The sequence below is a fragment of the Sciurus vulgaris genome (assembly GCF_902686455.1).
Source record: "Sciurus vulgaris genome assembly, chromosome: 13".
Lineage (NCBI taxonomy): Eukaryota > Metazoa > Chordata > Mammalia > Rodentia > Sciuridae > Sciurus > Sciurus vulgaris.
The window spans coordinates 28,589,222-28,613,326 of NC_136474.1; the positions used below are offsets into that span (position 1 = coordinate 28,589,222).

At 41.0% G+C, this 24,105-nt stretch overlaps 2 protein-coding genes across 5 annotated transcripts in view; both read left to right on the forward strand.

Moving 5' to 3' along the window:
- Window positions 1-11,977: 11,977 nt before the first annotated feature.
- Window positions 11,978-17,267, forward strand: CKS2 (CDC28 protein kinase regulatory subunit 2). The gene is made up of 3 exons (XM_079108985.1): window positions 11,978-12,195; window positions 15,794-15,921; window positions 16,927-17,267. The coding sequence occupies exons 1-3, from the start codon at window positions 12,137-12,139 to the stop codon at window positions 16,977-16,979; spliced, it is 240 nt and encodes a 79-aa protein (XP_078965111.1). The 5' UTR covers window positions 11,978-12,136; the 3' UTR covers window positions 16,980-17,267.
- Window positions 17,268-18,795: 1,528 nt separating this feature from the next.
- The window catches only part of SECISBP2 (SECIS binding protein 2), a 38,324-nt gene continuing 33,014 nt past the window's right edge, over window positions 18,796-24,105 (forward strand). For all 4 annotated transcript variants that reach the window (XM_079108725.1, XM_079108726.1, XM_079108727.1 and 1 more), the window contains exons 1-2: window positions 18,796-18,936; window positions 20,182-20,327. In XM_079108725.1, the coding sequence (XP_078964851.1) occupies window positions 18,901-18,936; window positions 20,182-20,327 (182 nt within the window). In that variant the 5' untranslated portion in view covers window positions 18,796-18,900. The remainder of the gene's footprint in view (window positions 18,937-20,181; window positions 20,328-24,105) is intronic.

The following is a 24,105-nucleotide window of genomic DNA, read 5'->3' on the forward strand; positions in this document are numbered from 1 at the left end:
TTTATCTTTTGACTTTATACTTTTTTTCATATTTCCATGTATTGGAATAATTTTCACAAAACGACATACTTATCCCTCCATATGTGGTTCCATGCTTATCAAATATCTAATCCCCATATATACTTGAATCTATTTCTGCACTGCTTATTCTGTTTTATGGTTTTCTCAAGTTCCTTTATCATTAAAAAAATTGATTTAGCTATTTATGACCTTTATTACTCCATATAAATTTTAGAATGAATGTTGCAACTTTCTCAAAAAATAAAAAAAATTCTCCAGAATTTCCACTGGGCTTGCAATGGAATTAGAAATTAGAAATTTACTTGAGGAATACTGACATCTCACAGTATTACATTGGCAGTACCATATACGTGTTACATCTTGATATTTGTATAGGTTATCTTTTCTTTTCCCTCATTGTTAGTTTAAATCTTACTTTGTAGCCATGCTTGGATCTTTATCACTCTTTCACCCATGGTTCACACGGAATATTTGCATGCAAATAACAGTAGGCATCTTTGTATAGTCTCAATCTTAAAGTGAACATGGTTCTGTTATGGCATGTGAGGTGTCCACCAAAAGCTCACATGTGAGACAATGCAAGAACGTTCAGAGAGAAATGACTGGATTATGAGAGTCTTAACCCAATCAGTGAATTAATCCCCTGATAGAGATTAACTGAGTGGTAACTGAAGGTGGGTAGGGTTGGGCTGCAGGAGGTGGGTATGGAGGGTGTGGCTATGGGGTGTGTATTTTGTATCTGGAGAGTGGAGTCCCTCTCTGCTGCCTGATCATCATGTGAGCCACCTCCCTCCACTACACCCTTCCTCCATGATGTTCAACCTCACCTCGAGCCCTGAGGAATGGAGCCTGCTGTCTATGGACTAAGATCTCTGAAACTATGAGCCCTCAAATAAACTTTTCCTCCTCTACTATGTTCTGATCAGTCATAGCAGCAAAAAAGCTGACTAAAACAGGTTCTTTATTTAACATGTGCTGGCTGTAGAGTTTTGTATATAGTTTCTATCAAATAAGGTTTTCTTTTATTCTGATAATTTTTATTACAAATCAGGGTTCGACTTTATAAGAAGTTTTTCTACCTGTATTGACATGCTACTTCCTTTTCCTTTTGTTCATTAACTTGTTCAGTACATTGCCAGATGGTCATTGAACTCATTGTTATTAAGTTTTTGAGATACATCCTTGACAAAGACAGTGTTGAGTTCAGTTAGCGAAATCCACATCTGTATTTAAAATCGAGAGGACTCCACTTTGGTTTTCTTGTATACTATTTCCCCTCTCTGATTCTGGCATGAGATTTATGCTAGCCTCATGAAAGAGTTGGACCATTTTTCCTCTTTTTCTAGTGTGTAAACTGACTCCCTTGAAGACGTATTTTGAATAGGTTTTCACATTAGTATGTAGTCTAAAATTGTGTCTTCTTCATGATCTATTTCAACACTCTTCCAACGCTACAAAGGTTGGAAAATGAAGAACATTTCATGGATTTCAGTGCTGCTGTGATTCTGGGTAATTACAGGGTCCCTCATCAGGTCTACTTCTGTAAGACTTGAGTTCAGCACAAAGATAAAGGGGGGATAGATCAGAATTCTGTTGCTGCTTAACAAACTACCTTCCCAAATTAGTGACTTAAAACAATTGATTCCTTCTCAGGCTTCTAAGGGTTGGCGGGCAGTTTGGTCTTTGTTCCCCTTGGCCCCACTCAAGGCCTATGCACTTGTTTTGTAGCTGTTTGGTGCTAATTGACCCCTAGCAATTCCTGATGATCAGTCACCTTCTGAGACAGCATTCCAACAGGTAGAAACTGTAGCACCTCCCAAGGACTAGCCCAGGAAGCTGCTTAATGTTACTTCACCCATATTCTGGTCACAGGAAGTCACAAGACCAGACTGGAGGTGAAGAAATTGATTTCACCTAAGGAAGCAGTGGTGAATTCACATTGCAAAGGTCATGCACCCTTGGAGGAGGGGTATTTGTGGCCAATACTTTAAAATGTACTCCAAACAGGGGTGTGGTATTTGAAACATCTAATTTTGCTACTGCAGATGGCAGTAAGAACAAAGCCGCTGTAGCCAACAGTTCCTAATCTCTTTCCAATTCCTAAAGTCATCAGTATCTGTGAAGTTAAGTACCTTAGCATGTGCCCCTTCCCTCTGTCCCCCTCTGTTCCAGCAATCAGCACTGCAGTTTTGCGGGAGGCATGGTGTGCACACCTATAGTCCTAGTGACTCAGGAGGCTGAGGCAGAAAGATTGCTTGAACCCAGAAGCTTAAGACCAGCTTGAGCCACAGAGTGAGACCCTATCTCTAGAAGCCAAACCAAAACAAACCAAAAATTAATAAAGGGTGGGGCTCTCTCAGCCACATCCCGCATGGATGAGAAAAGGGTTAACTGTCAGATGTTGGCTATCAATAAATTACCCATTTTAAATGAGAGGGGCCATGACCGGTGTGGTCATACCAGCTCTGGCCTCTAGCAATATGGAGTAGCCCAACTCTCTTTTATTTATAGACAGACAGGTAAAGGTAGCAAGACCAGGAGGAGCTGCTTCTGTGATGGACAGGATAGGGTGGCGTTAGGGGAGCCATTCTCTTAGGGGGAACATTCCAGAAGGAGACAGAGAACCACTTTCACTCATCGCCACATGCTTCCTGGCAATCTGGGACAGACCTCCATGGCTGTTAATTCCTGGATGCAAGGCCTCTGTGCCCCATGGCTCAACCTAGTCTGTTTCTGCTAAATAAGGATGCCTTCCCACAATAAACTAGATAAATAAGTATTTAAATTTTAAAAATAACAGTTTGCCTTGCTTCTGCATGAACAATAAACATCGTTTTACATCTGTGCTTTTTAAAGACTATATGGGTAGTGAAGCACTATTATATTGGAGCAATAATATTTTAGAATTATGAGTATAAGTGTTTTTGTTTTTTGTTTTTTGGGTGCTGGGGATCGAACCCAGGGCCTTGTGCTTATAAGGCACCGACTGAGCTATCTCCCCAGCCCCAGTAACTGCAGTTTTAAGGAAGTCTGTTTTATTTCCATCCCCCTACCCACCCCATACTGGGGATTGAACCCAGTGATGCTCTTTCAATGAACAATCTCCCTGGTCCTTTTTATTTATTTTTTTTGACACAGGGTCTCACCACGATCGGCCTTGAACTTTTGCTCCTCCTGCCTTGACCTTATTTCCAATATATTTTGCATTGCTGTCTTGTATTTATTTTCACTCTTGCATTCACCACTTTGTGAATAGTAACAATTTCCTTCTTGAATCCAGAGCTCCTTTTCAGATTGTCATTGCCACTCTATTCTGTTTGCTTTGTAGGTGACCTGCAATTTCACCTTGGGAGCTTTTAGAACTTTCCTTGGTCTTTGATCTTCTGAAATTGCACTATCATCTTCCCATGGTTATATTTATATTTTTTAGCTATACTGTTCAGCACTCTATAAACCTTTTCAATCTGAAGTCTTTTATCTTTCTTTAAAACTCGGGAGCTCACAGTCATTCTTTGTGTAAGTATTTCCTCCCCTCTATTTTTCCCTCCCTCTGGGACTCTTCTTGTAGGGACAGTATTACTTCTACTTTTAGCCTGTTTTTTGACTTCCTGGTTTCCCTCTCCTCTCTTCCTGATGATTTCTGCATCTGTTAGCCAACCTGATCTAGTTCACTAATTTGTTCTTCATTTGTATCTACTGTGCTTTCAGTCTACCTATTAAATTTTTAGATTTCAACTATTTGAGTTTTCAATATTTCCATGTGACTCCCTCAAGACTGCAGTTACTAATATCCTTTCATCTCTTTTATATTTTGCCATTGATATCCATAACTCAAAGAATTAATCAAATAGAAAAAATAAAAATCTTTAATGAAATACAACATCTATTTATGATAAAAATTAAGCAAACCAAGAATGTAAGATCCTTAAAATGATTAAAGGGACCTATCACAAAGCTACACCATATAGAGCTATTTATTCCAAGTCAATCTATCAAGTCCCACATTCTCTTATTTTATATAAGCTAGTGCTGCCATAGGAATTTATGGATATAGAGGGAAAAAGATATACTGTGTCTTAAAAGAAAGCTCTCACGCTCTGTTGGAATGCAAAACAAGCAGCTCATGAGCAACCTGGCCCCGTGCTTGCGCCCAAGTCCTCGTTTGTAAAACGTAGCATGGTGCCAGGGTAGTGTTCAGCTACAAGGAATACTGGCATGGAGTTACTTAACTCTGCCACCTCTAGCTCAGCCCCCAGGTACTGTCCCCTCTCTATATAAAAACCCCACACTAAGGAATTGCTTCTCACTCTTCAGAAAGCCTGCATTCTCTTTCCCTCCAAGTGCATGGTCATTACTTTCCTAAATGAGTCTCTGTGCCACAGTATCTGACTTATGCTGAAAATTGTTTCCATCATGTATGTCAAGACCCTCATCGTCCTGAATTGAGGTCCTCCTCCCCTGGACCTCCTCAGACCCTCCTCCAGTGACAAAGCCACACTGTGTTTGGTACTGCAGCTTTTTAATAAATCATGCTTTCAGAGTCCACTGAAGTCTCTTTGCTCTTCTTGTCTCTTTTGAGATTAAGGAAGTTCCTTGAATGGTATTATTAGAATTGTACTGCGGATGAATTTGGAGAAAATTTATGTCTTTACCATATGCAATGTTCATAAACATGAATATACTTTTCTCTTTATTCGAATCTTTTATGTTTCATGAAGTTTTATAATGTTGACTGTTAAGGTTTTGTGTATCTTTTGTTAAGTTGATGCGTATGTTTGTGACATTTGATACAAAAGTTACAGTATTTCTTTTTAAATATGCAGCTCGGGAGGCTGAGGCTGATCATGAGTTCAAAGCCAGCCTCAGCAAAAGTGAAGCACTAAGCAACTCAGACCCTGTCTCCACCCAAAATACAAAATAGGGCTGGGATGTGGCTCAGTCGTCGAATGCCCCTGAGTTCAGTACCTGGTACCAAAATAGAAAAGAAAAAGGACAGGGGTGCGAGAGTTTCAGGACAACTGAACACATGGGGTTCCTGGAAATTGGTGCGTTCCCAGAGAGGACTTGGAAGCTCCTTGCTCTTCCTCCCATGCCTCCCAGGCGCGCCTCTCTACCTGTGTGTGTCAGTGAAGCCAGAATTAAGGACAGGCAGTTAGTGTAGAAATAGGGGATCAGGTCAAATCGAGGAAACGAAGGCCATGAAAGCCATTTGCCTCTGGAAATTGGAGACTGCCCCTGGGAGAATGAAATGTCAAAGATAGTCACAAAGGCAGGAAGGCGAGATAAGGGGGGAGAGAACTGGAGAACAAAAGAGACCTTAACCTATAAAAGATGTAGGGTGCACTCACTTCTGAGGACTTAGAACATCAGCCATGGCCCCCTTTTTCCTCCTGGGAGAAGTCTGTATTATTACCTTTAAATAAAACCTGCTTCATATGCTTGCCTTGGCGTGCTTCTCTAGTGTTCAGACTTCAACATTAGAGGGAGCAGAACTCGTCGCCCGTTAACGGCGGTATCATCAGGAACTAGTCAATAAAAGTGTTCCCTTGAGTTCTACAAGTCCCCTGTTCAAATTAGTCCAGTTCCCACTTGGGCGGGGGGGCAGGTCATAAGAACCCAGATTGGCTAATTGGGGCGGAAAGCAGGAGAAGCAGCACTGGGGACCTGTGGGGGCTGACGCTGTGTCTAGGTAAACAGAATCAGAATGGAACTGAATGAGGAAACATCCAGCTGATGTCTACTACCGCAGAAGGGCTTGCTTGCTAGTGGGGGGACATTCCCTCACCCGTTGAAGTCACAGAATTCTTCTGTGTTGACTGTAATGATGCTGTAACACAGATCTTGTGAATGCTGAAGGGTTTTAACTCACACTCCCAAAGAATGAAGTATGCATGTGATGGAGGGTGAGAATTCAACAGCAGATTTATTAGGAGCAAGCAAGGAAAGTTCCCACAGTATGGAAGGGGACCCAAAGAGGGTACCGTCATTGACTCTCTGTCTAGGGGTGTTTATACTCTTTTGATGAAGAACCAACCTTTCAATGAAAGGTGTTTTTTGATTGTTTTCTATGACTCAATTGAAAGCATACGCTTTTAATTTCTTATTCTCAGAATGGGATGACCTTAACATATTTGTTAACCTGAGTTTGTTCTGTATGTGTTCTTTAAAACAAAAGAACTGCTTGGGTTCAAGACAGTTCTTTGGGGTGACTGATATTAGTCAAGGAAACCTGAGGCAACAGAATGTATGGGCATTCAAGTGAGGCTGGCTTTCCAGGCAGGCAGCCAGAAAAAAGAAACCAAGCTTTCGCCTAGGGATTTGATCTGGGGTGGTGGTCCTGCCTCATTATGAGTGGGGAAATCTGCGATAACAGAGCAGGCGTCATCTAATATTGTACATTCCTTTTAAATTAGTAATAAAAATAATTTTATTTCTGTAACTTTAAAACAAAATTGAATAAAGCATACTAGGAAGAGTGCTATGATTTAGGTGGGAATTAAGTTTTTAAATTAAGAGTTATATACACATGTACAGTAACATATTGAACTACAGTGGGTGCTGTCACTGAAAATGGCACGAACAGGGAAGAAAAATAACAATGAATCAAACACCATTACCCTACGTAAATGTATGATTATGATTATACAAATGGTATGCCTTTACTTCATGTACAAATAGAAACAACATGTATCCCATTTGTTTACGATAAAAATAAATTAAAAAAATAAAATAAAATGAGAAGTTTGAAAACAAAAAACAACAAAAAAAAGAAATGCAAATCAAAACTAAAAAAAAAAAATGGCACAAACAATCTGCTTCTCCCTCATGCATAGCTGTTAGCTGAAAATGAAATGTGACACACAGTTTGACTCTGTGTGTTGATGGTTCTGAGTTAGTTCATGACCTACCTTGTACTGCCTACCTTAGTAGGGAAAAGTAATTATGTACTTGATTTACTCCTTACACATAGAATTCCCTGTTATTATTCACTTCTATTGACTTTTTATCTTTTTTTTTTGTACTAGGGATTGAACCCAGTGGCATTTTTCTCTTTAGCTATATCCTCAGTCCTTTGTATTTTTTATTACTTATTTTTAAACAGGGTCTCACCAAGTTGTTGATGCAGGCCTCAAACCTGTGATCCCTCTGCCTCAGCCTCCCGAGTTGCTAGAGGTGTGTGCTGATGCCCTGGAAATATTTTTTATTATATATACACACGTAAAATTTTATCTTATGTAGATTAGGAAGCTTTAATCAAAGAAGGCTTTGTAGCTGAACTTTTATGCACCCTGCCCACTTTATATGACTGGTAGAGGTTCAAATGGACATTGAAAAATGTTTATGTAAAATTTGAAATGCCTTCTAGAGAATTAATATTCTTATTAGGAGCAGCAGAATCAATGCTATTCCCAGGAATAAAGCTCTCCTAGGACACTGCCTGGCACTGTGCTTAGTATTTGCTGAATGAACATGGACCAGCTGGGGATGTTTTTGCCATTGGCCTCTTTATCACTAACGATCTATCTGCTAGTGAGGTAGAGAAGTTCCAGCTTGTAGGTTGAAGATGTGATCACTTGGGCATGTTCTAATCTTCGTTTAGGAAGGACCAATATTATCTCAACAGATAATCAATCGAATCCTAAAACTAAGAGATCCATTTAAAAAAAAAAAAAAAGCAGCAGGTGGGGCTGGGTACATAACTCAGTGGCAGAGTACTGGCCTAGCATGTTTGAAGACCTGGGTTCAAGCCCCAGCACCTCCCTACACACACACACACACACACTGCAGAGAAATCTAATTCTACTGGAAGTAGATCTGCCCTTTCCTAATCAACCCTGCTGTCATGATGGAAATCCTCATTATGATTAAACATTCTGCTAACTGCCAGAACTTCCTAACAGGTATCACCTCTAGTTCCTTCCAGTAAGTGTTCCACATTCCTCTCATCTTTATCTCATCTGATCTGCCACTTCCTTGCTGAGACGATCAGAAGGACCCACAGTAATTTAAAGAACTAAATTTCTTTTTAAAAATGTTTTTAGTTGTAGATGGACAGAATGCCTTTATTTTATTTGTATATTTTTATGTGGTGCTGAGGATCGAATCCAGTGCCCCACGCATGCTAGGAGGGCACATTACCACTGAGCCACAACCCCAGCCTCAGGTCTAAATTTCTTAGCAGGGAGTCTAGAATCCTTTCCTAGACTGACCCAATGCATTGTCTTAGTTTACTATTGTCATTTTAGCAAATCACCATGGATTCAATGGCTTAAAATGAGTGTACAGTTACTAGCTTATAGTTCAAGAGGTCAGAAGTCCCAAACAGGTGTTACCAGGCTAAAGTCCTAGTTGTCCAGAAGGAAACTAGAGGAGATTCTGTTCCTTGCTTTTCCCAGCTTCTAAAGGCCACCTGCCCCTTGGCTCATGTCACATCAGTTACTCCTGCTCAAGTCACAGCACTTTCTCTGACCCTCCTGTCTTCCTTCCATAAGGACCCTTGCGATAACATCACCCACCTCAAAAATCCAGGATAATCTTCCTATCTCAAAATCATGTCTGGAAAGTTCTTGCTGTCTAAAGTAACATATTCACAGGTTACAGGGCTGAGGATGTAGACCTCACTGGGCACCTTTCTACCACATTGGTCCTCCTAGGTTCACTTGACATCACTCTCTCCACAATCTCCACATCCTATTCCCTGTCTCGGTTCATTCTCTCATTTTCTTTCTCTCTCCTTTTTTCTCAGTACTGGGGATTGAACCCAGGGGCACTCTAGCACAGAGCTACACCCCTGGCCCTTTTTATTTTTTAGTTCCAGACAGAGGTCTTGTCCATACTGGCCTTGAATTTGACATCCTCCTGCCTCATTCTGAATAGCTAGGGTTACAGAAGTGTGCCAACACACCCAGAGCTTGGCTCTTTCTGGTTTTCTACCTGTGGAATTCTAAGAGACGGTATAGAGCAAGAAGCATAATTCTGGGCTTGGGATGTAGCTCAGTGGCAGAGCACTTGCCTACAATGTGCTAAGGTTTAGGCTTAATCTCCTTACTCCTCTTACTCCCTAGCACTGCAAAAAGGAAAAAATAAAAGGGAGACAAGGTCTAACTTTGGAGCTAGACAGCTTGGGCTCAAATATGAATCTACTACTTACTAGCTATATGGACTTTTTCTTTTTTAATACTTAAGTACCAGACTATAAGAAATACAGGGAATATGCCAGGTGCAGAGGTGAATACCTGTAACTCCAGCTACTCAGGAGCCTAAGGCAGGGGGATTACAAGTTTAAGGCCAGCCTGGGGAATTTAGAGAGATCCTGTCTCCAAACTTAAAAAAAAAGTGGAGTCAGTGATATGGGAGGTAGTTCATTCAGTACTTGCCTAGCTTGTGCAAGGCTTGGGTTCAATCCAAGTACTACCAAAAAAAGAAAAAAGAAAAACAGAGAATAGAAACAGTAAATTATACAAGAAATAAATACAAAAATCCAGACAGTGGAATGCTTTGTAGACAGATGACCTAATCTGATAAATTGATACCTGAAAAGGTGGTGTGTGTGTCTGAGATTTTTGAATGATTAAAAGAGACAATAACCAAATACAATGCATAGGCGGAAGTTTGGATGCAGATTCAAACCAATTGTAAAAATGTATTTTGTGAGATAATCAGGGAAACTGAATCCAAAACAGCTATCAGAGAATACTAAAGAACTCTAAACATAATAACTGGTGGGCAAACATTTAAAATTTTTTCTTGAGAGATACATAAGTAGAGATATAGCCGAAAGTATTAAAAATTAAATGACCTAGCTGGTATCGCTTTAAAAAAAAAAGCTTCCCATGATTGAAAAAATGTTAATGGCTGAAGCTGAGTCATTGGTATATGGAGTTGATTAATGAAATTTTCCACAATACACACCTCTCTCTCTCTCTTTTTTTTAGTTCAGGGTGCTTTACCACTGAGCCACATTCCCAGCCCTTTTTATTTTTTCTCTTGAGACAGCATCTTATTAAATTGCTTAGGGCCTCGCTAAATGGCTGAGGCTGGCCTCCAACTTGCAATCCTGCCTCAGTCGCTGGGATCAGTGCCACTATGGCAGTGACCTATTTCAAAATACTTCTCCTAAGAAAACTTTTCTTTTCCTGGTGCTGCCAGAGATTTCATAATTTCTTTATCTCCCTTAACGGTTTATTCATACTTTACTTTCCCAGTACATGATACCTATTTAGACATATATTACTATACCTAAAATTTCTTTAAAACCGAATGCTTATGCGCAATTGACTCTGGTATTGTACTAGGCATGAAGTCGGGAACAAAGCAGGTATGTCCTTTATAGAGGACACAGGGTGAGTATATACAGTACAGACCAGGACAAACAATACCTAAGCAAACATGCAATTACAAAGTGTAATAAATGATGGGCAAGAAACTCAGAATTCTAGCAACAGGGAATAAAGGGAAAGCAAGGTAATCAAAGAGTGTGATTAAGAAAAACATCAGAGGAGGAAATTATTAAAAGGAGATGTGAAGTTTTTGTTTCGTTTTTGGTACTGGGAGATTGACCCAGGGAGGCTTTACCACTGTGTTACATTCTCAGCCCTTTTTATTTTTTGAGACAGTTCTCACCAAACTGGAAGCTGGTCTCGAACTGAACTTGTGATCCTCCTGTTTCAGCCTCTCAGATCGCTGGGATTACAAGCGTGCACCACCACATCCAGTAGGGACCTTAAATTGAGTATTACGGACCGTTATGCGTCACGTGTATATTAAGACCCTAACCCCACTGCCAATCCCAGGAGATGGCATGGGAGGTAATTAGAATTTCATGGGCATGCATGTAATTAAGTGTCTTTATATGACACTAAGAGGCTGCTTTCTCCCTCCTTTTTCTCCCAGTTAGAAGGCACAGAAAAGTGGGCTGTGTGCAACCTGGAAAGGCCTTCATCAGAATACACCTTGCGGGCATCTGCCTGTCACCAGCAGGGTGAGAAAAAAACTTGCTGCAGCGGCCTACAGTACTTTGCCCCGCCGGCCCGCCACAACGTGTGTGAGGACAGCAGAGCGGCACACACTGGGCAAAAACCCACGTTTCCTAGAACTTCAAGTAAAACTGCAGCTAATATTGACACACGCTCGCTGCGGAAACTGTGAAAACCACTTTAAAAATTATTTTCTGTTACGTAAGAAAACCACTATGTACACCGCGGCGTGCTTCTTGCCCCGCATGTACACGTGTTTTAAAATTAGGATTCACTACTGAGAGGAGAGGCATCTTTAAAATTACTTTCAATCCCATTAGCCGGTCCAGCGCGCTGCTGCTGTGGGCAGCTGAGAGCATCGTGCTCGCTCCATTTCCTACACCTGGTCTCTGCTGGACGTGGACAGGAGGGAAGGCCTGAGGCCACTAAGGGCCTCCGACCGTGCCCCGAAGAGGACGCTCCAGGCCAGCTCTCTTAAGGCCGCGCCGACGCCCGGCTCGGACCCGCAAGCACACCCGGGGGCAGGTGAGCCAGGTCGGCGGCGCAGCCTCCTCAGTACCTGTCTACTGCCCCTTAACGCTTTTCAACCGGATTAAGCGCGGGAGGCCAGGAAAAACCGGCTTCACCCAAGGGACCCGCTCAGAGCCCCACAGACAGCGCTTCCGGTCCCGCCAAAACCCGCGAGACCTTACCCACCCACAGGCCGGCGCCCAACGGCTCCGCTGCCCTGGAACTTTCTAAAACCCCGCGCACGCTCCCTGCGGCTCTTAACGTCCTGGTTCCGCCTTCCTCCGGCCACGCCCCTGCCCTTCTGGGCAGCCCACCCCGCGCCTGACCAACCCTTCATTTCTTCCCTTGGGTAACCTCGCAACAGGCCTCTGATTGGCTGTTCGGAAGAGAAGGCCGTCGAGAGAGAGCAATGATAGGTTAGCCGATGGCTCCACCCTCTAGCGGCTTGATTGGAAGGTGATTGGTCAGCGCTGCTGTCCAATCGGCGACGGGCTGTCGGATTCAAATCCAGAGCGTTGGGCCGGCGGTCGTTGAGTTAGTCGAGTCGTTGCCCTGGGTAGAAACGGACGGGCGTTCCGCTTCGCTTGTTCTTGCAGTCTTCGGTTTCCGCTCTGTTGTGCGCCGGCAGTATGGCCCACAAGCAGATCTACTACTCAGACAAGTACTTCGACGAGCACTATGAGTACCGGTGAGCGGCTTTCGGGGACCCACTTGGCCTCTTCGGCGGGATGGCGTGGGCCGCGGCGTAGGCCCGAGGTCGTGAAGCTGGGCCGCGGCGGGATGTGGAGGGCCGAGGTCGCTCCACGCCCTCGCCTCCCGGAGTCGGGGCGCGTGAGGTCGCCTTTGTTTGCCAGCCCTGAGCTGGAGGAGCGGCGCTAACTATGCCGTGTTTTGTGCCCAGACCGGAACCGGCCCGGGGTCCTCCGCAGCGCGGAGTCGGGGGTGGCGAGTGGCGGGCGCGCGGCCCCAGTAAAGGACGCGGCTCAGCGGCTGATCTCAGCTCGGGCTTCCGGAGCAGGGCGGGCTGGACCCAGGGGCCGCCGCGCCCCCTTCTGTTTTTCCGGGAGCAGCGGTTCAGCGGCCCCGGCCGGGTCACGGCGGAGCCTGCAGCTCTACCAGCTTAGACTGCGACTCCAGGCCTCTTTACAGATTAACACTTTTTTCTTGCTTGCTTTTGAAGTTAGTGGTTCTGAAAATTACGAATGAGCCCGATGGGGATTTGGGACTGTTGACTGGGAGTGACGACGGAGGCGAGTGTGCACAGCATGGCGGTTGGGTGTATTATTAGAGACCTTCGTTTCAGGATCCAGTGGATTTGGGGCATTTTTTCTCCAGCTAGTATACAGTGAGCAAATTGAGGCGTTTTTTGTGTGACTTGTGAATTCTGAAGCCATGCACTAGAAAGCAGTGGCTCAACTTGGCGCCGGTACGATGGAGCAAATTGAACGGTGGGTGGTGGGGACACTTAAAATACGTTGGCCTTGTATCGGAACTTCATTGGGGCGTGGCTTCAAGGACCAGGCAACCCCTTGTCCTACTGGGTCGTAACTACAATGCTGCATTCTGGAAAATGACCAAGATGTAGGGGTGGGGAAGCCTATACTGCCCTTGGCCAAACAGTGACCTTGTTTTCTGTTTGCCTTCTTAGATAAGATTGCCGAGAATACCGTTTAAGGAAGAAATTTACGTTAAGAGTGGGTACCCTCGATGATGTTAACCAAGAGCCTAACCAGGGATATCCAATAATGGACTGAATGTAAACTAATACCTTTTTAAAATTTGGCAAAATCTAAGTTTTGGGACACTCCGGACCCAAGTGTTTAGAATAAAGTTTTATGGGTCTATGCAAATTTCTCTTAAGGCATTACTATTAAAATTAGACTAAGATACTTCTTTGACTTCTGCTAGTGATCTCTTCGGTTTTAATATACTCACATGATCATCTATGATAGGCACTAAGCCTCATTTACAAAGTTTGTGATAGTGTATAGAATATCTTGTTTGAAATAATTTATTCTGACCCAATATAAATTAGGTTTCTGGTTTGTTTTGGTGATACTAGGGAATTGATCCTAGGGGTGCTTTCCTACTCAGCTATTTTTTGTTTTGAGACACGGTCTCCCTAAGTTGCTGAGGCTCATCTCAAAATTAGTGATCCTTCTGCTAAGTTTCCATGTCAGTGAGATTTCAGGTGTATACCACCAGCACACTTGGAGGAGCTGATCTTAATTAATGGAGCCACTGAACCTTAAGCTAATATTTTCCACAAAGCTGGGCATATGAACTGACAATGCACCACTGAGGTGCGAGTCTAGGGTGGTTTGTATGTAGTAGTGCTACATGCATTGTAAACTTCAAAGATTTTTCTTCTTTCTGTGAGCAATCTATTTTTTCTTCTGTATTTGCAAACTTAATTTCCTAGTCCTTTCTCTTGTGCATTCTGTAAAGGCTATAAAGGTGGGTGGCATGTCTTCTCTAGTACATGGGAGTCTTGCCTTTGCAGGAGGAAAACTGAGGATTATTAATTCTTGGTAATTATTACTTGGGCTGGGATATATTTCAGGGGTAAAAACTTGTCTCACATGTGGCAGAAAAGTGATACATACCTGCACTGTTTTGTATTTCAACTGAAGTAAAAGTTGGGTGCAGTTACTATCACCATGTAGTAAAATACAGGTAATCATTATGAGGGCTTAAGACTACTTAAAAATTTTTGTCTCTAATTTAATTCCAGTGAAGGAGAGCCAGTTTACATGGCTTGGAAGGTTTGGAAGATAAGACTTGGTAACTTCTATTTAGATAACTCTACATTTATGTAGATGTTCTATTCCTGAAAGCAAGTGTACAAAAGCATTCGTTTTCTGAGACTAACCAACAATGTGCAAGAAACGAATAACAGGGATTTTGTGAGCCTTAAAAATTAAGCAGCATTTGAAGAATGAGTGGTTACTGATGTGTACTAAGAATCCCCATATAGTTTACCAGAATTGGTGCAAATTCTATGGACTATGGTAGTAAGCATAATCTGTCTACATAAAATTGTTCTAAGGCTTACTTTTGCCTTGCAAATAATACTAAATTGGTACTTAATTAACTGGCCCCCAAATTAAGTTGATGACAGTTTGGTGCTTAAAATTGGTTACGAGTTCAGTTTTTTCATAAAATGTGACTACATTGTACTTCTCACCTAGCCAGCTGACTTAAAGGGTAGCTATCTCATGTGGTCACAAAAATAGGTTAGTGATTGTGGTTGGCTCTGTATACAACTATTAATATCTCTGGGAATGGTAAAATGGGCCTGAGGATTATGTCTTTTGTAAAGGGGACCTTTTTATGGAAATTAAGTGCTCTAAGAGAGCAAGGGGTGTGGTTTTGTTTTTAAGAACTTCATAAATCTACAGTTGTACATATTCTTGATTTGACATTGAAGACTTTCATGCCTATTTAAACTGAATAAATTTTGGTTATAAGTCAGTAACATTGGAAAGCTGAAAGTCTGTATAAGTGGCAGATACATCTATAATTGTGTTAAAATTAGTATTTTTTTGTTTTTAATTTTGAACAAAGTACTTGAAGTACTGAAGCAATTTCTGCAGTGTACAAGAACTCTACTACTGATCTAGTAACAGGAAACACAATTTAACTACCTTGAATTTTTGTTCCCCCTAATATAAAAGTCCAGTAGTCCAGGACTGGGAGGGCAGCTTTACTGTCAGGAAGCAGGCTTCTCACCTCTTTTTGCTTTAGCAAAGAAGAAAGAAGAATTAGTTATGTCCTTTTCCTTGGAGGATATTTATCATGAATTGCATGTTTTCTGCCTATTATCTATTGGTCAGAATTTGTTTTCATGACCAAAGCTAGCTGCAGGAGAGGCTAGGATATGAAACCATGTGTAACCTTGTAAGTCAGTCTTCTCCAGTAACAGAACGACTGGAGAAGACTGACTTACAAGCAAGCATTCTGTTAGAAAATTTAGCATGAAATAAAATGTATTCTGCTTTGAAACAGCATACTCTTTAACTACTGTACTCAAGAGTGACGTCAATGACATTGTAACATAGAGCCGCTTTAAAGAATTCTGATAGTTTTGAGGGCAAAAACCTCATGTTTTTTAGTGATGCCTGCGATCGAACCCAGGACCTCCCCTCATGCCAGGCAAACACTACTGATGAGCTATACACCCAACTCCCCCCACTCCAATTTTTAATAACTTTAAAGGTACATGTATAAAATGATAATTGTAGGAGAGATGCAAAGCACTGATACCTGGCTATCTCTTTTAACAGGCATGTCATGTTACCCAGAGAACTTTCCAAACAAGTACCCAAAACTCATCTAATGTCTGAAGAGGAATGGAGGAGACTTGGTGTCCAACAGAGTCTAGGCTGGGTTCATTACATGATTCATGAGCCAGGTAAGTTTTGCTGCAAAGTGGTAACTGAATTTAAAATAGTGACTATATCAAATTTTTAATAACATGAACATTCAATGATATCTCAACTCTGATAAACTTGACTTTTTTTTTAAAATGACTGAGTCCTTCTCTCCCAGGAGATTATTCCTATTCCACAGGAATAGGAATATTACATTATTCTACCTGCAAGAATAATTTAAATAGTTCTGTTTTAAAACTTGTCATTGTTAATAATATTTAAAGTATTTTTTGCATTACCTGGAATTCCTGTGACTTTTTTTAAACTAATAATTTGCCACATTAAGGGTATATTAGATAGCATATGGTCACACATGTGCTACCCATGTTAATAACTTTTCTTGGTATGGTATTGGGGCACATAATCAAAGGGGTCTTTCCCCAGAAAATACAAAAACAACTGAGGAACTGAACTGCAGATTCTTGGGGCTCCATCTATTGAAAATGAGTTCTATGGGGTGGATTTTCTGGGTTCATTGTTTTTTTGTTTTGAGTACTGGGAATTAAACCCCAGGGAAGCTTTACCACAGAGCTACATCCCCAGTCCTTTTTAAATTTTTTGATTTCAAGATAGGGTTGCACTAAGTTGCTGAGGTTGGCCTCAAACTTGGAATCCTCCCCTCTCAGCCTCCTGAGTCTCTGGCATTATAGGCGTCTGCCATAGCACCTGACTCCCTGGCGGTTTTCAATGTACATTAGTATGAGATCCAGTAGCTGATTTGAAGGGGATGTCCTTTCCCAATAGAGATAAAATTTTTCTTCTCACTGGAATGAAAATTGTAAAGGTAGGATATAAAGCTTCTCTAATTTTGTTTCTAGGGTAGGTAAAGCTAAAATATTAGAGAAATGTTCAAATTATCAGATAAGTTTTCCTTCAATTACTGTTAACAGTGACTTTGAAACAAAATTCATTATTGATACTATAAACCCAGTAATAGTTGAATTAGTTTTTTTGTTAACTATATTAAAATATTTTTCTTTTCACAGAACCCCATATTCTTCTCTTTAGACGACCTCTTCCAAAAGAGCAACAAAAATGAAGTATATCTGGGATCATCAATTAAATCTTTCGCAAATTTAATGTATATGTGTATATAAGGTAGTATTCAGTGAATACTTGAAAAATGTACAAATCATTCATCCATACCTGTGCATGAGCTGTATTCTTCACAGCAACAGAGCTCAGTTAAATGCAACTGCAAGTAGGTTATTGTAAGGTGTTTAAGATAAAATTTCTTCTAGTCAGTTTTTCTCTTAATATAAGTGCCTGTTTGACATTACCTGTTACTTTTGTTAAATAAAGTTTGTATGTTGCATTTACCACCGTTTGAAGTTACTGAGGTATATTTTCTTGGTTAATTTGGGACTATTGAGATTGATTTTCATTTTATAATTTTATCCCTGAGGAAATAAACTTACATGAAAGAAATATCAGATGGGGGGGTGATAGGATTGAACTTGTGAAGAGACTAAAAACCAGTAGATGTTGTAACTTTGTCATTCGTCTGTGTAGAATCTCCAGGTGAACAGAAGTCCACCTCAGTACTATTTGGGTTCTTTCCACTTATCTAAAAACTGCACTGCTGATGGGTTTGCAGAGAAACCACTGTCTCAATTTGCCAAGTGAGGATAATTTTTTCCCCCATATTTTTTACTGGTGCATTGTTAAAGTAGGATTTATTACTTATTCATACATGTATACTGGGGATAACATGTCCTTGGTCAGCATTTATTAAAAGTTAAAGCACTGTAAAACACCTTCATGCCATATGTATTTTGCATTTGTTTACATGGCCTTTTTAACTACTAGGAAAATATCTGAGTTAAAAGCAGACAGGTCTTAATTGATGTGCTTAGCAGTAAGTTGGCCAGTAAACACAAGGCATTTCAGTTTAGAAAGTGTATTTAATGAACACAATAAATGCTAGCTGAGAGGGAATGGTGACCGCAGATGGTGAGTTTTCAACTGCCAGCACAGACTGCTGTCAGGCTTGGGATTTTAATTTTAACAGTCTACCTATGTAACCTATCTGGACAGAAACTTGAACAAGAGCTGGAGCTGCCTGCATTTATTGCATGAAATAGATACCTGGTATTTAAGTCTACAGGAATCTGCCTCAATTTAGTTAGCCCCTCGTCCTTACTAAATGGTCTGCATTATAGGCAAACTTTTTCTGAGCCTTAAGTAGCCTGCAACCTCTTCCAAACTTCTTGAGCATCTTTGAGCATCTTTTGAAATCCACACTGTAGACTGCCAGTATGTTTCCTGTCCTCCCTGTACTTTAAAGTTCTGCGTTTAACACATTTCTCTTGTGGAGAGCCTTTTATCCATCCTGTACAAATAAATCACTTTTTCTATTTTCCCCTGGCACATTTTTAAAATTGTTCAACGCTTGTTGAAACAGCAATTTTGAGGTTAAGTTCCTTATTTTGGGGGGGGGGGGGGGCGCTGCGGTACAATGGATTGAATTCATGGGTACTCGGGGCCATTGAGCCTCATCCCTTCCAAACTGCTAGAAGTTTCTGAAAATTTAGGACACTGATAGACTTGTAAGCCTTCGGTCTGTAGGCCTCTTCGGGGCATGTGAGTCTTCAACCTAGAGGGGATGCGGAAGGTCACCGTGGTAAGGGGCCTTTCCACGGTACCCTAATCCCACGGGACACGGGTAACCCAGGGCTTCACCCAGAGTTTTCAGTCTCTGCAGCCAGGTCAGAAACCCGCGTGAGAGCCAATGAGGTTCCTTTATCTTACACTGGTGCCACGCCTCCTTCCAGCCCGAAGCCACTCCCACTGGCGGCTTCCGCGGGCCTCGGGTCTTTAGTTCTTCCGGCCGGAAGGAGGTGAGGCGCTGTCGCGTTCAGTGACGCATTTCCTGGCGCCGCCTGCGAAGTGGGAAACGCTGAGTGGTGTAGGCCCTGTGGCTGACCTCCCGGGGTCGGGGCTCTTTCGAGCCCCCTGCCATGGCGTCAGAGGGGCAGCGGGAGTCTGAAGGCGAGGTAAGGGTCACACGGGGTGGGGGGCTTCCCGCCATGGCGGGCGAGCTCTCGGCGGCCTCACCAGGTCGGCCTGATTCCCTCGGGTTCTCAGTCCGGAGAGGACGGGGTGGCCGGCGGGAGCGGGCAGCTGGGATCTTTGGTCCGCCTTTGGGGCGGCAGCTACTTACCCCGGTCCCCTGGTGGTCAGCGCCGCGGCCGGGGTGTGATGCCACAGAGGCCGGCGTACTCCACCCTTCCCCGCGACCCGGAGGCGAGAGCTGGGGACTTCAGCAAGCTTGCCGCGCTCTGGGGAAGGAGTAATTGGTTTTCTAGTCTTGTGGGTTTTCTTAAGTCTCGGTCTTTGCCTTACACACTCAGCCTCTAGACCGAGCTCTGTCAAACACGTAAATTGGTTTTAGATTTATTGAAAACCATCGTTATAAAGTTTTTGGTGAAAGTAAGTTTCTTATTGCCCGTCTCAAAAATCTCAAAACAAAAAAAACCACTTTATTTTAAATTCCAAGGGCTCATGGCAATAGGATAATTTTCTAGCATATCAAATCTTGTTTTTCCAATGAAGCAAGAGATTTAGTGGTCGGCTGAGTAAAAAGCAAATGTTTTGTGTGACTTTTTTGAGAAATTTAATGTACATTAGCTTAGGCAACAGTATTGTGAGTGCTACTGTTAAGTATTTCCTGGGTATATTTGACAGCAGTAAGTCCAAGGAGGCCCTCTATTATACGTAATTAAACTGATAGGTAAAGTGCACATATTCCAATTTAAAACCATAGAAAGGATAGTTGTCCTCATGTAGGTTTTATTTACTTCCACTTTAATTGGCTTTCCTTATTTTTTACTTTTAATATTTGAAAGGTGTTTTTCTAATAAAAAAAGCACTGAGGAAAAATGGTTAGCAAAGGTTACTAGGGGGAAATATATATATATATATATATATTTTAACTGTATTGGGGATTGGACCTAGAGGTGCTCCACCATTGAACTATATCCCCAAACCTTTTTTATTTTGAGAAAGGATCTTGGTAAGTTTCTCAGGCTGGCCTCAAACTTGCCATCCTTCTGCCTCAGCATTCTGAGTTGCTGGGATTATAGGAGTGCACCAGGCATGCACCTTGATGCTTGACCTAGGCAGAGGGTTTTAAGTAACAACTTTGGGGTTGTTAGAATGGAGCATCTCTTTGGATTTTTGTTTGTTTGCATTTGGTTGCTCTTAGAATGTATGTAGCCCAAATCCACCTTTTTCCACAGGGCAGCATCAAGTTGTCAGCAGATGTCAAGCCATTTGTCCCAAAATTTGCTGGACTTAATGTGGCATGGTCGGAGTCCTCAACATGTGTTTTCCCTAGCTGTGCAGCAACTTACTATCCATTTGTACAGGAACCATCAGTGACTGAGTATGTATCTTCTAAATATCTTGTTTTATATAGGGGATTATTTCTTGGATTTAATGGTGATTAGATTTTCACATATGCCACAGCTACCACATTAAAGTTCTCTAGATGGTGAGAGAATGCTCTTTAGACAAAAAACATCTGAGCCAGTAGTATAACTTAATTGTATACCCTTACAAAAACTGGAACTTTACCTCTGCTCTTCTTGCATACTCAGTTTGTTATTTTAGGGGCCAAGGATGAATGGAGACTGCATTGCATTTATTAGAAAATATAGTTTCAGTGTTCATACAGTCTAAAAATATATCAGGTATCTAGGGGTTGGGAGTGTAGTTCAGTGATAGTGTGCTTGGCTGGCATGTACAGGACCCTGGGTTTGATCCCCAGCTCTGCGGGGAAAATCACTTATCTGATGGAAGAAGAAATGGAAGGGACAGTTAAGAAGAAAAGACCAAAGGAAAAACCAAACAGATAACATGTTCTTTATTTTTAAGGGTTAACATTTTAAAATCTTGGTCAGGGAAGGCCACCTCTATGTGAATAGGTTTTTTTTTTTGTTTTGTTTTTTTGTTTTCTTTTTTAAGAAATTACTGGCTTTTGCTTTTAATCATTTTACTTTATATACATCCTACAATTTATATATACATTTTACTTTATATACATCCTATATAAATCTACAATGTTACAAATTGTGGTTTTAAATTCTTTTAATTGAAAGGCGGCTTATGTTTTTCTTTAGATTCTCCTTTTCCTCCTCAAAATTCGTTTTCTTGGTAATTACCAAAATGACTTCCATTTTTTTTTTTAATTTGGACACATAATTGGGTCCATTTATTTGTGTCTCTGTTTTCAAGGTCTGCATCAGCTTTAGTGCTTATGTACAAATTCTGTGCTTTATGATCCTTTTAAACTGCATCCAAATTCCAGAATTAATTTTCAAGAATGAAAACTGCAATGATTAAGAAAATCATTGATTTATTCTGCTGAATTTAGGAAATATCAGAAGGTTTAGTTGTTGACAGAAGTTGAAACTTAACGTGTTCGAATTGGTCTTTGGTGAGTATGTTATTGTTCTCCAGGGAGACAGATTTAGCATTTAGTTCTTTTGGCTTGAGTTTAATAGTAGTAGTTTTCAAAGTTGCTACTACAGTTGGCAGGAGTTGGTTGAGCATTTTCAGCATCTTGCAGTATACTTTGGAAATTGCAGAAAGCACTGGCTAATGTGTTTAATTAAAACCTATCAGCCTGAGAAGAACTTGCATGTGTCTTAGCAATATATAACAGTTGAACTTTGCTTTGTAGAGATTGGAAGCCTACATAGTACCACAGAAAGGTTTAGGTTTGTTGGGTAGGAAATATGAAACATTTGGTGGTATTTTGAATGGGATTATAGTAATGTCTTCTACTTCAATTTTTAAGGAAGAAGGGCTTGAGGATTTTAACTAGATTCCAGAGAAGAAACTACTTAAAGCCTGCTGAAAGAAAAACAGTCTCCATGATTGTCCATATGTGTATGTGTGTGTGCACACGCACATGTATTTGGTGTTGTTTTTGAGACAGGGTCTCAGTAAGTTGCTCAGTTTGACCAGGAATTCACCTTCCTCCTGCCTCAGCCTCTTGAGTCCCTGGGATAACAGTTGTGAACTACTGTGCCTGACTTCTATACATGTTTTGCTGAGAAAGGTATAAGCCTGTGCCCATCGTCTTGTGAAGAATAGAGTCTTCACCTTCTCTTGCCCTTAATTAGATTTTCATTATTGTTTTTCCCTTTCCCTTTTTATTTCCTTTTGGTATTCTGGGGATGGAACCCGGGGCCTTACAAATGCTAGGCAAGTGCCTTTCCAGGGACCCACACCCTCAGCCTTTCCATTAGATTTTCTGAGGTACAAAACAGAATCAAACAGAATTCATAGCTTGTAGGTAGTGAGACAAAGCTTTGAATATCCCTCTTTTCTGCAAAGAACTAGTTCTTAGTACCATTTGAAGCAGCAATAGGTTAGATGTTCTGTGGTATAGAACAAGATCAGTAAGAGAGCTTTGTTTGGTTTTTAGTTAGGAATATTTCATTATTAGAGATAAATACCTATAAATAAAATACCTATAAATAAATAAATACCTATAAATAAAAGCTCTTACCAGATCTATATTTATTATAATACCATGAAGTTAGTGCACAGTGATACAAGATAATGTGTACTGAATAAAAGGCTAAATAGTAAAACTCATTCATGTGTGGTAGGTAGAGCTTATAATGACTCCCTTTCTTACTCCACATAGTCTGTCCTTGCAACAGATAGATACATGTTAGATGTATGATTTCTGATAAGTGGTGCCTACATTTTCTTACCTCCTGACAGGGAAACAGGAAGACTGCATATGATGTGTTATGATTAGGCTTGGGTTTTTCTACCTTTCATTGTGGGAACAAGGAGGTTGGGATTTGTATTGTAACTTGTCTGCTTAGCATTTTGTCATTGTATCATCTTTCTTTGGAAAATAATTGAAATCTCCAGTCTAACACTAAAGTTGGTTAAATCAGTGTTAAGCTATATTTTGAGGGTTCTCCACACTACTTTCCAGAGTGGCTACACCAGTTTACACCTCCTCCAGCAATGTAAAGTGTGTCTTTTTCCCCACATTCATGCCAACATCTATTATTGTTTGTGTTCTTGATAATAGCCATTCTAATTGGAGTAAGATGAAATTTTAGAGTTGTTTTAATTTGCATTTCTCTAATTACTAGAGATTTTGAACATTTTTCATATATTAGTCACCTGTATATCTTCTTCTGTAAAGTGTCTGTCCAGTTCCTTAATCCATTTATTGATTGGGTTCTTTGTATTTTTGGTGTAAAGTTTTGTTAAGTTCTTTATGAATTTTGGAGATTAGTGCTCTATCTGAAGTGTGTGTGGAAAAGATTTTCTCCCACTCTGTAGGCTCTCTTTTCACATTATTGATTGTATCCTTTGTGAGAAAAACTTGGAATGGACCCACCTTTTGACCCAGTTATTCCTCTCTTTGGTTTATACCCAAAGGACTTAAAGTTAGCATACTATAATAATGCAGCCACATCAATGTTTATAGCAGCTCAATTCACAATAGCTAGATTGTGGAAACAACCTTCAACAGACGAATTGATAAAGAAACTGGTATATATACACAATGGAATATTTTTCAGCCATAAAGAAGTATAATATTATGGCATTTGCAGATAAATGAATGGAATTGGGGAATATTATGCTAAGTGAAATAAGCCAATCCCAAAAAACCAAAGGCTGAACATTTCCCTGATAAGCGGATGATGATATATAATGGGGGTAGGAGGAATGGGGAGTGAGAGAAGAATGGAGGAACTTTAGATTATGTAGAGGGAAATGGGGGATATATGAAAAATGGTGGAATGAGATGGACATCATTACCCTATGTAGATATGATTTCACAAATGGCATGAATCTACATTGTGCACAACCATAGCAATGAAATGATGTACCCCTTTGTGTACAATGAATCAAAATGCAGTCTGTAAAAATAAAAAAAAAAATTTTAAAAAGCTATATTTTGGTTTAATCTACCAGCTTGAACAAATTGACAAAATAGCGGTTTTCAGAAATGGCATCCATATTGTTCATAGGAATTGTGATTGCTGACCTCAGTGCTGTTCCCTTTATATTCTGGCCCTCATAGTCAGCAAAACAGTGTTATGGAGAATCAGAACAGGGAAGGACTGGGGAAAGATGATCTGCAGGAGCCCAGGAGGGAGGCCCACTTGCAGGCTGTTGAA

Excerpts from the sequence above, each read along its gene's own strand:
- CKS2 (XM_079108985.1), top strand. The coding sequence starts at position 12,137 with ATGGCCCACAAGCAGATCTACTACTCAGACAAGTACTTCGACGAGCAC. Across the intron at positions 12,196-15,793 it reads GACGAGCACTATGAGTACCG|GCATGTCATGTTACCCAGAG; the intron begins GTGAGCGGCTTT and ends CTCTTTTAACAG. Across the intron at positions 15,922-16,926 it reads TTACATGATTCATGAGCCAG|AACCCCATATTCTTCTCTTT; the intron begins GTAAGTTTTGCT and ends TTCTTTTCACAG.